The sequence below is a fragment of the Syngnathus leptorhynchus genome, chromosome 21 (assembly GCF_054491065.1).
Source record: "Syngnathus leptorhynchus isolate UIUO chromosome 21, UIUO_Slep, whole genome shotgun sequence".
NCBI lineage: Eukaryota > Metazoa > Chordata > Actinopteri > Syngnathiformes > Syngnathidae > Syngnathus > Syngnathus leptorhynchus.
Window position 1 is genome coordinate 2205497 of NC_141215.1, and position 11769 is coordinate 2217265.

Here is an 11769-nt window from a genome sequence, read left to right on the forward strand (position 1 = left end):
TTTATTGCAGATAAGATTAACAAGGAAGCAAAGGTCACTAATTGTGTCACAGTATGCTCGGTTTGGCTCAGTTGTCTCAATTGAAGAAATTTAATTTAAAATTGTATTTATTTATTACAATAAACTATCATACAGTATCCTTTATTATTATTGTTGTGCAAAGTTGGAAAACAAGCATAACTCCAAGATATATATAGTCAAAGCAAATAGAAAAATGAAGAATGAATGTAAACAATTGAAATGGTAGAGTCCAGAGAAACCAGTAATGGTGCTCATTTAAATATGACCAATTATTATAGTGATTATTCTAATAGTAAATTAAAAATGATTATTCCAATAGTAAATTAAAAATGGATGAATAAGGGTTTTCAATACAACCAAACTACTACACATTATTAATACAGTACAATTACTTGTATTTACACTGTTTGGCCACTAGAAAGTAGTAAAGACTCATCCTTTCTCGTGTTCTCGTGGACAACGCAGATCGTCTAATGAAACAATACGTACTCTCGCTGCACTAACTAAGTAACAATTATACAACGTAAAATTAGAATAAAGACACTAACAGATTCTAGGATAAAATGCATAACTTGGATGAATATAAGTCCAACATCTTTAATGGCACAAGTTGATAAATTGTCAAATTATGTAGTCATTATGTAGTATGAAATAGAGTGAGCTATCTGTCGTCTTCAGAATCTTTGCCGCAATGGACGCTAATCACTAACTGAATGTCTTCACGTGAGTGTTATTTAGGGAATGAGGATTTAAAAACCTTGTAAACGCTTCATGAGCCAGGATTTTACCTAGGTAGGACCACATCTATTCTTTTCGGGCGCGTATATTTGAACGTATTGTTAGTTGTAGCACTATAAATGTTTTACCTTAGCTCGCTAGTGCTAACTTATGCTAATGTAGCATTACGTGTCCAAACAAATTAAAGTGAAAGAAAATGTCTGAAAATTACATGTCAATGTTATATATATATTTTTTGGTCTATTGACATGAGCTAAGCAGTCCACGATGAGAGAGTGGTGGCTCCAAGTTGGCTTGCTGTGCATTCCGCTGATGGCTGTCTACGTCCACATGCCTCCGCCTAAGCTGTCGTTTGCCCTGCGCAGGTGGCAACACGCCGGGAAAACTTTCAAATTCAGGGGGAACAAGATCTTCTACATAGGTGTCCATCATTTCGTCTTATTTCACTTTTGATTTTAGAAGAATCAAATATTTCAAGCTGTCACTAATTCTTTTGCGCTGTTATGTCCCAACAGACACTCCCGGCACTTTGGGAAATTCCGACATTGTTCTTCTCCTCCACGGCTATCCCACCTCGAGCTATGATTGGAGCAAGGTCTGAGCGACACATTCCATTGCGACTTCTTACTTGAATATTCATTTATAATTTGTTAGATTTAGTTTGCGAGTCTGCTCTCTCTCCATCCATTAACAGATTTGGCATCAGCTCACCCAACGCTTCATACGGGTCATAGCACTGGACTTCTTGGGCTTCGGCTTAAGCGACAAGCCAGTGGGTGTCCCGTGCGTGAATCTATCAAATCAATAAAAACTGAATTTAATTTATTGCCTTCCCTGTTGCTGTGGTATTCAGCAACCACACAACTACTCCATCTTTGAGCAGGCCAGCGTGGTGGAAGCGCTGGTGGTAGAGTTGGGTCTGGCCAACCAGCGCATCAACCTGGTGGCTCATGACTACGGTGACACTGTGGCGCTAGAGCTGCTTTACAGGTAGACTTCAAGCTTATTTTTCTATAGTTTTATAAAAAAGAAAAAGTATTGTCACTTTTTACAGCGAGTGTTCTCTTGTCTGCATAGGAGGGATCAGAACCGTACAGGTCACCTGAACATCAAAAGTCTTTGTCTCTCAAATGGAGGTTAGTGTTTGCGGTATGTTCCTCGATTTTCAGAGACACTGTGACTGACTCGTACTCCCTACAGGCTTGTTCCCGGAAGTCAACTATCCTCGCCTGATGCAGAGGGTCAGTTCAACCGCCTGCCTTTCTTTGACACCATGGAAATTTGCGATGTTTCACCGAGATCCATTATTTGTTTCTGAAGCTTCTCAAGGACTCCACGTACCTGGCTCCCGTCCTCCTGAGGATTGGCAACTATATGATCTTCAACAATGGGTTGGCATTTTTTTTTTTTTTTTTTTTTCATAGCTAGTCGTGTGCAATAAAAAGTAACTGGTTTTGATTGTATGATAGGATGAGGGAAGTTTTCGGGCCGTACACGAAGCCAACGAGCGCAGAGTTGTGGAACATGTGGATCAGTATTCGCTACAATGATGGGCACCTTGTTTTGGACAGGTAAGAAAAATTAATACCACTCTATTGTATATTATTTATAAAAAAAAGTTGCACATATTGTCCACCAGGGGACAGTATAATACAGAGTGTAAATGTTCAGTCGCCATCCTATAGCAATCCCCAATTATTATTTTTTTTTTTAAAACCATAATAAGACAAAAAAAAAAAAGCAAGTTCCGCTTCCACTGTTTAATTTTATAAAAGCTGTTTTTGTTGGCGTGTCAGTCTACTACAGTACTTAAACCAGAGAATAAAACACAGGGAGCGATGGGTTGGCGCACTCACGTCCACCTCCGTGCCACGTGAGTGACATTTCACACACATTGTCTGTCCTTCACGTCCACGCTCCTTCCTTACGTCCTCGTCTTTCAGTGCACTTGATCTACGGCCCACTGGATCCGGTAAATCCCCATCCAGAGTTCATCGAACTTTACAAGTGAGTGTTCGTCTCTCCTGCTATTGTTAGCATGCAAGTGATATGTGTGCGTTGTTTCCACAGGAAACTGGTGAAAAGGTCAACTGTCAGCGTGTTAAATGAGTACATCGGTCATTACCCGCAGTTCGAAGACCCCATAGGCTTTCTCGCCGCTTACTATAAATTTATTCACTCGTTTTGAACTTGAGTGAGCAAAGAGCTTGATGATCAAATAAATAGTTTTGTACAAAAGAAGCTTTGTCATAGATGCAGTTTATTTCTCCTCCAGATGAATTAAGCAGCAGATTTTACATTTAACGATGAAAGATTGCACTTCAGCCCACAGACGCCAGGATGACGTCAACGACTGTTTCTTCGTCGCTGCGAACAGTCACCTGCATGGTGACTCCGTCTGCCAGTGCAAGACGAGCACGGACAAGTGTGTCGTGACTGCCCCGGAAAACACCTGTGAAATCAGAAGGGGGGGGGGGTGAGTCTTAATCTTTTTACTAATTGTATAAAATTCTTTTGAGGGGAGGGAAACTCGCCAGCAAGGAAGAGGACGTGCGAATTTTTGCTTTCCGGTACTTTGTCAGAGCGCTCGCACGGCTGCATGCCCAGGAAGTTGACAATGTTCTTTACCGCTTCTGTAAGAACACATTGAATTTAAAGACTACGTCAACCATTGCGACGTGTTTTTACAAATTTACCGTCGAGCGTGCGCACGGACGCCAGAGCAAACGTCTCTTCCTTCTCAAACTCGTCTCCCACTTCTTCCCAGGCTGCTCCGAAGTTTGGCTTCAGCACCTTCTGGATGTGGTCCGCCACTGTTACTTCCAGGTCCTCCAGCTGTGGCCGGTGAGAAGAATGAAACAAAACCGGCGGACAAGTAATGACGGCACGCCGCTACTTACCACATACTCGTCATCGTAGCCGTCGTCGTCGGGCTCTCCCGTGTTGGGATCGCAATCTCGGACCAGGTACTTCATTGTGCAGCTGAACGTACACGAAACTGCAAACGAGTGTTGTTGTTTGAATGCTTAAACGTCAGGAACAGGCCAATCTGACGTCTGCACTAATCTTACCTGCTGTCGGGTCGTCATCGGGCAGGCGCACTAGCGTGTAGCAGGAGCCAGGCTGGCTGTACGCGAGGCTGGCAGCGGGAATGTAGTGAAGCACCTCGTAGGACTCTGAAGGCTCCATTTGCACAAGAACCTGGAATGATAATTAGCTCCATTAGTTGAAAGCCAGTGAAATGGATTGTGCTTAACCGCATAATCCTGAACCTTCTGCAGAAGTTGGTCGTTGAGCGTGTTGGTACAGTCAAACTGGAAGACCATATGCTTGGAGAAGGTATGTTTGATGCAGCGCACCACGTATTCCGTCTCTGCTTCGGTCAGCTGCACCGGCTCGGCTGACTTGAAAAGCGGGCCGAGACCCTGGAACTCTGGGATGGCTGCCAGTTGTTCTGAAAGTGGAGAAATCTCCAGTAGTATCAAAAAAAAAAAAATACTCCCTGAAAAAAAATGCTCACCTTGATAAATATCCTGGCGTGATGGGGCAAATTTCTCTGGAAGCTTACTGGTCGCCACTGGAGTGATTTCTAAATGGGAAGCACACATTTAAAAGCGCTAATCAAACCCAGAAATGTCCAAATCCCGACTGACTGACCTGTTTTCTGTTCTGTGATAGGCGTGGTAGCCAGAGGAACCGTCTTCATGTCGAACGGCTTTTCCGAAGGATCAAGAGTGTACTGGTGCAATGATTTCTCCAGACCGGGAATGGACACCGACAAGCCTGAACGCAACATGAGATGAATGCTGGGTGGGGTGGGGACACTCCAGGTGGGATTGGATTAATAAATTCATTCGATAAATGTTTTTAGTGATGCCAATTTTTTTTCCAAAATAAAAAAAGGATACCTTACTGAAAATGCTAAACGATTCTATTTGACGCTCGATAGCATTTGAGCTAATCTCACCATTGAAAATGTAGGCAGCGTTAAGCGCCTTCTGCTTCTGCTGCAGCACGTTCATGTAGAATGTGGCCCTGTCGCGTACTTCATCGTCACTGTCCATCATGCATCTGCGAAGACGTGACATTTAAATTAAATCTGACTTAAAAAAAACAAAAACTTAAGTACCTTTGCATTAGAACCAGGACACTTGGCAGCAGGTCATCATTCTGAGCTCCGAATTTGGCCAAAGCGCTAACGGCAGCTGATGGGATGAACAAAATGTTTTACAACCAAAGTGTGTTTTTACATGAACGTTGAGCAACGCGACTAACCGGCTCGAACTGCTTCACTCTCCAGCACCACCCTGTTGAAGATGAAGCGGATGTACTTTGACGGCTGCGGGGTACGTGGGCCCTCTTTGCCCAGCAGGTGCAAGATCTTGGTGGCCAGCACCGTGTGCTCACAGTCCTCGATGAACTCGCACAGATGCGCCAGCCCTGTCTCTTTGCTCTCGGGGTTCTCCTCAATGATGCCGATGATGCAGTCCACAATGGCGCGCTTGTACTCAAAGCCACCCTTCAAATAAAGATGAGTGCTTTTTAAAGCTAGTGATTTTTTTTTTTTTTTTAAGTCTGTTTGTTGCTTACATCATCTCTCAGCATGTTGGACAAGAAGTTCATCATGACGCTGTGCTTTCTGGGGTACTTCTGACACAGAGCACTGATGGCCTGCACCACCACCACCTTGAACTCGTCCGAGATCTCAGAGACGAAAGACGAGATCTGCTTCATGAGCCGGTCCACGCTGCTCTCGCTGCCAGTCTTCAGCAGCGTGGTGATGGCCAGCGTGGCGATGCTCCGGTTGGAATCGGTGATAAGGTTCTCTAGGTCCAAGTTGCACGCTGTCACGGCCGAGGGGTGCTTCATCGCCACCTAGTGGACGGGAGTATAACCCCACCCCAAAACGTGACTTCAACATGTCAAGTTGGAAGCATATAGGAAAGTGGGAGTACCTTATTGAGGGTCCTGACTGCTGCGTATCTCAGTGCAGCTTTGGGAGAACTGCAGAAGAGCTGCAGCACTTCAGAAAGAAGAAATCAAAATCACTCCAGCTATTTTATATCGTTTGCTGTAACCTACCAGACACGGCTGGGGCCAGCTCCCTGGCTGTGCAATTGGGCATATGCACAATGGCCGAGGCGGCCTCGTACACAACCATCTCGTTCTTGTTCCTCAGGCAGCTCTCGATGAAGTCAAACAAGGGGCTGTCGTGACTGCACAAAAAATATAAACGGACATCAGGAGTGACAACAGAAAGCTGCCGAGAGTGTCCCTCTGTTATCTTACCCTCCTTCCGTTTCGTCCAGGAGCTTGCTGGCTATGCGGATGAGCATGCAGTAGGCGAACGGCGACTTGAGGCCCGACTTTGTGAACTTGTTGAGCATCTTGGTGACAGCCAGCCGGTCATTCTTCCTCAGGTGGTACAAGAGGCCCAGAGCATGGTACTGCAACGCAACGTATAACGTAAGCACACCACCATTCACGTAGAGTTAGAAGATACAATAGCACATTCCAACCTGAACCATAATGTTATCACTCGAAGCTGCCTCCTGGGCTTCGTTTACCCAACGTTTCACCACATCGTAGCTCATCTTCACCATGTGCTGAAGCAAATTCTTACCGTTAAAATCACAACGTTGCAATTGCACATTTTGACAAGCGCCGTCTCACCAGTGACGAAACCAAAGCCGAGCTGGACACGCTCGGTACCTTATCGACGATGGCTTGCTTCATGTATCTCTCGATGGCTTGCAGCATGGTGGTCTGAGAGATACAGGGGACATGGTCTGTCAGCATTTTATTTATTTAATTCAGCCACATGATTCGGGTTAGCTTACGTCAGTGATCCTGCAGAGGGCTCTGATCGCTGGTCCTCTGTACACGTCATCCTTGCCAGTCATGTCTTTGGTCAGGCTGCACAATGACGACAATGTAATTTACTAAAGACAGATAACTCAATAGTCATTTTCTGTAATAGTTCAACTCTATGAACCTGCTGGTGACAATAATAACGTCCTCAGAGATGTTGGCCATCTCCTTGATGGTCAAGTAGCACATCCTCCTTAGGGTTTGCTAATAGGACAAAGAAGATTTTCACACTTTGAGTTAACACTTGAAAATTTATTATTTGAGCTTACGTCATTGGACTGAAAGAGCCTGGTCATGGCGAAGAACGCCTCGGTGGCTTCGGTGGTCCCAAAATGTTCCCCCTAAAACAAATAGAGGGGGTGAAAATTCCTCCATTTAAAAAGACATGTGCTATTCTATGCTACCTGGTTGAGCAGGTAAATAATCTTGGTGAGAATGTGCAGGCATCTTCGCGGGTTGATGGGGGTCTCGTTAAAGATGCGGGCCTGAGGACGAAATAAAAATCATTCAATCTATTATTAAATAACATTATCGCAAATTTGGAAACCTACCTCTTGCAAAACGGAGCTCTTCTCCAGATGCTGGAATGGGTTTGAGCCACTTCCTGAAAGAAAACAAACGTCACCGACAAGCGTTGCTAACATAGCGGAATATTTTCAAATACCGATTTAATAAAACAATACTTAAGAGTTTTTTGGTATTAAGTTGTTGATACATACATGCAATCCTGGCCTTGAAGCTACACCTTTAGCCAGTCTTACAATTTAACAACCAATTATTTATATATTACAAAATACATTAAGTAACGCGTGTATATATTTGTCACATGTGCATCAAATAAAGACACTTGAATGTCATTTTTACTCACATCGTAACGTTATTTCACCCCGATTGTTCAACGTAAACTATTATGCCAGCAAATCCGTTAGCACGCCATTCGCTAGCCACTGTGTCATAAGACTTACCGATCATAGTCACCACTACAAAGATCAGTCAACACTCACCAGACTCTTCGTCTTTTTTGTCAAACTTTTTAATCATCGTGTCGAAATTGGCTGACGCGCAGCAGACGTTCGACGACGGGATGCTAGCAGAATCTTCCACGTAGTCACAAATTAAATTGACTTCCGGTGACACTCACTCACACACGTACATTTTTTTTACTTCCGGTTAAACGTCATAATTTTTCACCCTTTGCTAAAACTTTATTGAAAAAATAAAGTGTAACAAAGCATTACAGCGTTACAATGTAAATTTTGAAAGATAAAAATGAGACAGAAATATCAGTTCTAAAATACAAGATTTGCTTAACCGTAATGTTATTTATAATTGATATTGTGATTTTTATAAAATAATTAGGAAACAGACAAGCAACTGTATTCTAATGACTTCGCCTGAACTGGTTTTGTCCAAGGGTTAGGCACTATTATAACCAAAAAGCAACTTAGGGACCACTGCTTTGGCGGAATATTTTATTTTGCATCAAAGGAGGATAGACATACAGGCTATTTATTTGCATCTGTATGTCTATTTTGGGACTGTCAGATACATTTGACATAATTTGGATGGGTAAATAATTCCTCAGATTAGCTGGAAAATAGATTTTCTAAAAAAACAAATCACATTTATTTTATTTTATAAAAGGTTACACATATTTTCCATTTCCAATTTCATGGATCCTCTGCAGTACTGCTACGAACCACTAGAGAGCCGCGGACCACCGGTTCATCCTTAGTTTTGCAATTAAAGCTTTTACCTTGTGTTCTGGAGACTCGAGTTCGATTCCCACTCTGCACTGATTAATTTCTAAATTGTCCTTTATCAAGGTTTCTCATGTTTCTCCAGGAGGGTTTTTGTGGGGTTTTCCTTGTCCTCCTGGGGCTTTATTTATTTATTTGTATCTCATAGAGCTTTTACTTATTTTTTTTTTTTTTTTGAAATCTCATGTATGTATGTATGTATGTATGTATGTATTTATTTTACCTCATGGATGTTTATTTTGTATTTGTTTTTACCTCATGGTTGTGGTGTACCTGTTGAAGTGTCCATGAGTGATGTCACAAACTAAACAGGGGGAGGGGGTCGTTTTGCAGTTTCAGTTAAGATTTCACCAAGAATTGTCTCTAATGAAGTGGCCTGTTATTAGCTACACCGCATAAAGGTGGTGTACCTAATGGAATGTCCGAGTGACGTCACAGATAGAACAGCCAATCAGGAGGTGGGGGTGAGGGCGGGTGGGGCACTTTTCAGTTTTAGTTAAGCTTTGACCATGATTATTCTCGAATGAAGTGGCCTGTTATTAGGTACACCTGAAAGTGGTGGTGTACCTAATGGAGTGTCCGAGTGACGTCACAGATCAAACAGCCAATCAGGAGGTGGGGATGAGGGCGGGTGGGGCACTTTTCACTTTCAGTTAAACTTTGACCCCGATTTTTCCCTAATGAAGTGGCCTGTTATTAGGTACACCTGAAAGTGGTGGTGTACCTAATGGGGTGTCCGTGAGTGACGTCACAGATCAACCAGCCAATCAGGAGGTGGGGGTGAGGGCGGGTGGGGCACTTTTCACTTTCAGTTAAGCTTTGACCATGATCATTCCCTAATGAAGTGGCCTGTTATTAGGTACACCTGAAAGTGGTGGTGTACCTAATGGAGTGTCCGTGCGTGACGTCACAGATCAACCAGCCAATCAGGAAGTGGGGGTGAGGGCGGGTGGGGCACTTTTCACTTTCAGTTAAACTTTGACCCAGATTTTTCCCTAATGAAGTGGCCTGTTATTAGGTACACCTGAAAGTGGTGGTCTACCTAATGGAGTGTCCATGAGTGACGTCACAAATAGACCAGCCAATCAGGAGGTGGGGGTGAGGGCGGGTGGGGCACTTTTCACTTTCAATTAACCTTTGACCCAGATTTTTCCCTAATGAAGTGGCCTGTTATTAGGTCAAGTACACCTGAAAGTGGTGGTGTACCTAATGGAGTGTCCGTGCGTGACGTCAGAGATCAACCAGCCAATCAGGAGGTGGGGGTGAGGGCGGGTGGGGCACTTTTCACTTTCAGTTAAACTTTGACCCTGATTTTTCCCTAATGAAGTGGCCTGTTATTAGGTACACCTGAAAGTGGTGGTGTACCTAATGGAGTGTCCGTGCGTGACGTCACAGATCAACCAGCCAATCAGGAGGTGGGGGTGAGGGCGGGTGGGGCACTTTTCACTTTCAGTTAAACTTTGACCCCGATTTTTCCCTAATGAAGTGGCCTGTTATTAGGTACACCTGAAAGTGGTGGTGTACCTAATGGGGTGTCCGTGAGTGACGTCCCAGATCAACCAGCCAATCAGGAGGTGGGGGTGAGGGCAGGTGGGGCACTTTTTCACTTTCAGTTAAGCTTTGACCATAAGTTTTCCCCAATGAAGTGGCCTGTTATTAGGTACACCGCATGAATGTATTATTTATTTATTTACTAATTCCTGTATTAATTAAATTATTTCTACCTCATGGATGTTTTACCTTTTATTTTTTTACCTCATGCATGTTTTATTTTATATTTATTTTTTTACCTCATGAAGGTGGTGTAGCTCATCTTGTGCTGAAAAAATTAAAACACAATGTCATATTTGTATGAGTGTTTTGTGTCTCACCATATAATCATAAAAGGACCCCAACATTTCTATGCGGAAGATCCAAGCTGTTAAGTGAAGTTCCGCCTCCTGGTTGTAGTTACTGTGTTTCACCACAAGACGGCAGCATATCTCAAACCTCTCATTGCGACTCATTGTTTTTATATCATACATTATCAACCATGTTTGTTGCGTCTGCTTTATTTGGGGAAAATAATTTTGAGTATAAAAATAACACATTTGAGGAGCACGCAGTATCACAGGTATTTCCATGCATTTTTCAACTGAGGCCTTTTGTGCACTGTGGGCAGAAACTTTGAACAGCGCTTGAAGGCGCTAGGAAACGGAGAAAAACTGTTTACATAAGTCGGCTTTGGTCCTTGAAAACATTCATACAGAATCAATGAAAATATTTTTCGTTGACTAGATTTGATAATAGACAACGCTGTGAAGCCTGTAATTTGTCGGTCTCACCTTTACAACAAATAAAGTTATTATACGGCCATTTGTCAGTAAGGCGTCAGTATAGAAGTCACTCATCCCCAACAATAACACAATGCGACCGCAAATGAAGAAAACCAAGATCCTTTTGAAATACAAAGTGGTCACTTTCTTCGGCCGATTCGCGCCAGCAGACGCGCGTTATCGGCTGCCTTCGAGCGCAGGTTTTGGGCTTTGGCCACGTCGAAGAGCACGTTCATGATGTTAGTGGGCAAGTCCAGGGACAAAGTCAGCTGGCTCCTGCGCTCCTCCTTGCCACCGTTCCGCAGCAGGGAGCCGCGAATCTTAGCCCGGCTCTGGAAGCGCGTCTTGGCCGGGTTGTATGTCCTTTTCTCCCGGCTCGCCGACTCCTCGGGCGCAGAAGCGACCAGGTACTCGGCGGATGAGCGGAGTAGAGAGCCCCAGGCGTCCTCGGAGGAGAAACCGCCGCCGGCCATCTGGTGGTCGCACAAGATGTCCGTGCGGCCGCGGGCCAAACGGAGGCACAGGCTGGAGGAGGGCGGGCACAGGACCAAAAGCAGCAGCAGGGTCTTAAGGGACGGCAGCATCGCGTGTGGGGGGGGGGAGGTCCTCTATAAGTTTAAAAATTACTTTATTAGGTACATCTGCACAACCACTTTAAATATTGAGTTGAATATATTTGTGAAGGCAGACTTAAAAAAAAAAAAAAAAAAGTGTCCAAATTGTCCCCATCCTCACTTTTGGATGTAAATAGCGGTTTAAATTTCAGTGTCAAGTATGAAAATATTCAATATTTGAAACTTACCACACGAATCAAAGCAAACCAACACGGTAGTCTTTCCAAAATAAACGAAACAATCCCGATTGCGAGAAGGGTGAGCCGCACTTTGCACTTTCATTTACCGCCGCCTTCCATTAGTAGCAACTGTGACGTCATCCGCGTGACGCAGACGGCTGCCACGCCCTCATCAATAAACACCAACCATTGGTAAAGTTCAAGTCATTAAGTGTTAGAATGATTTGAAGAGACATTCGTGTTTCAGTACCACGGACAGCTCCACTACGCT

General features: G+C 43.9%; 3 protein-coding genes across 4 annotated transcripts; 1 reads left to right on the top strand and 2 right to left on the bottom strand.

Moving 5' to 3' along the window:
- The first annotated feature begins 660 nt into the window (after positions 1 to 660).
- mest (mesoderm specific transcript) lies at positions 661 to 3181 on the top strand. Of its 2 annotated transcripts, none has more exons than XM_085902499.1 (12): positions 661 to 813; positions 1018 to 1180; positions 1275 to 1354; positions 1454 to 1531; positions 1613 to 1749; positions 1837 to 1895; positions 1960 to 2000; positions 2080 to 2150; positions 2229 to 2330; positions 2556 to 2632; positions 2703 to 2766; positions 3085 to 3181. In XM_085902499.1, the coding sequence occupies exons 2-12, from the start codon at positions 1027 to 1029 to the stop codon at positions 3101 to 3103; spliced, it is 882 nt and encodes a 293-aa protein (XP_085758625.1). In that variant the 5' UTR covers positions 661 to 813; positions 1018 to 1026; the 3' UTR covers positions 3104 to 3181. The 2 variants fall into 2 exon arrangements, with proteins under 2 accessions (XP_085758625.1, XP_085758624.1); XM_085902498.1 differs by lacking the exon at positions 3085 to 3181 and adding an exon at positions 2830 to 3000 and having other exon boundaries at positions 662 to 813.
- Positions 3002 to 7794, bottom strand: copg2 (COPI coat complex subunit gamma 2). The gene is made up of 23 exons (XM_085902497.1): positions 7635 to 7794; positions 7182 to 7234; positions 7035 to 7115; positions 6900 to 6971; positions 6755 to 6834; positions 6600 to 6675; positions 6433 to 6525; positions 6279 to 6365; positions 6049 to 6206; positions 5842 to 5975; positions 5715 to 5782; positions 5350 to 5634; positions 5035 to 5278; positions 4889 to 4964; positions 4727 to 4830; positions 4417 to 4542; positions 4280 to 4348; positions 4032 to 4213; positions 3831 to 3960; positions 3660 to 3757; positions 3456 to 3594; positions 3294 to 3392; positions 3002 to 3211 (listed from the first exon to the last, which is right to left on the bottom strand). The coding sequence occupies exons 1-23, from the start codon at positions 7669 to 7671 to the stop codon at positions 3081 to 3083; spliced, it is 2622 nt and encodes an 873-aa protein (XP_085758623.1). The 5' UTR covers positions 7672 to 7794; the 3' UTR covers positions 3002 to 3080.
- A 2648-nt stretch (positions 7795 to 10442) lies between these two features.
- Positions 10443 to 11733, bottom strand: ucn3l (urocortin 3, like). Its single transcript, XM_085902575.1, has one exon. The coding sequence runs from the start codon at positions 11287 to 11289 to the stop codon at positions 10846 to 10848; it is 444 nt and encodes a 147-aa protein (XP_085758701.1). The 5' UTR covers positions 11290 to 11733; the 3' UTR covers positions 10443 to 10845.
- Between the last annotated feature and the right edge of the window lie 36 nt (positions 11734 to 11769).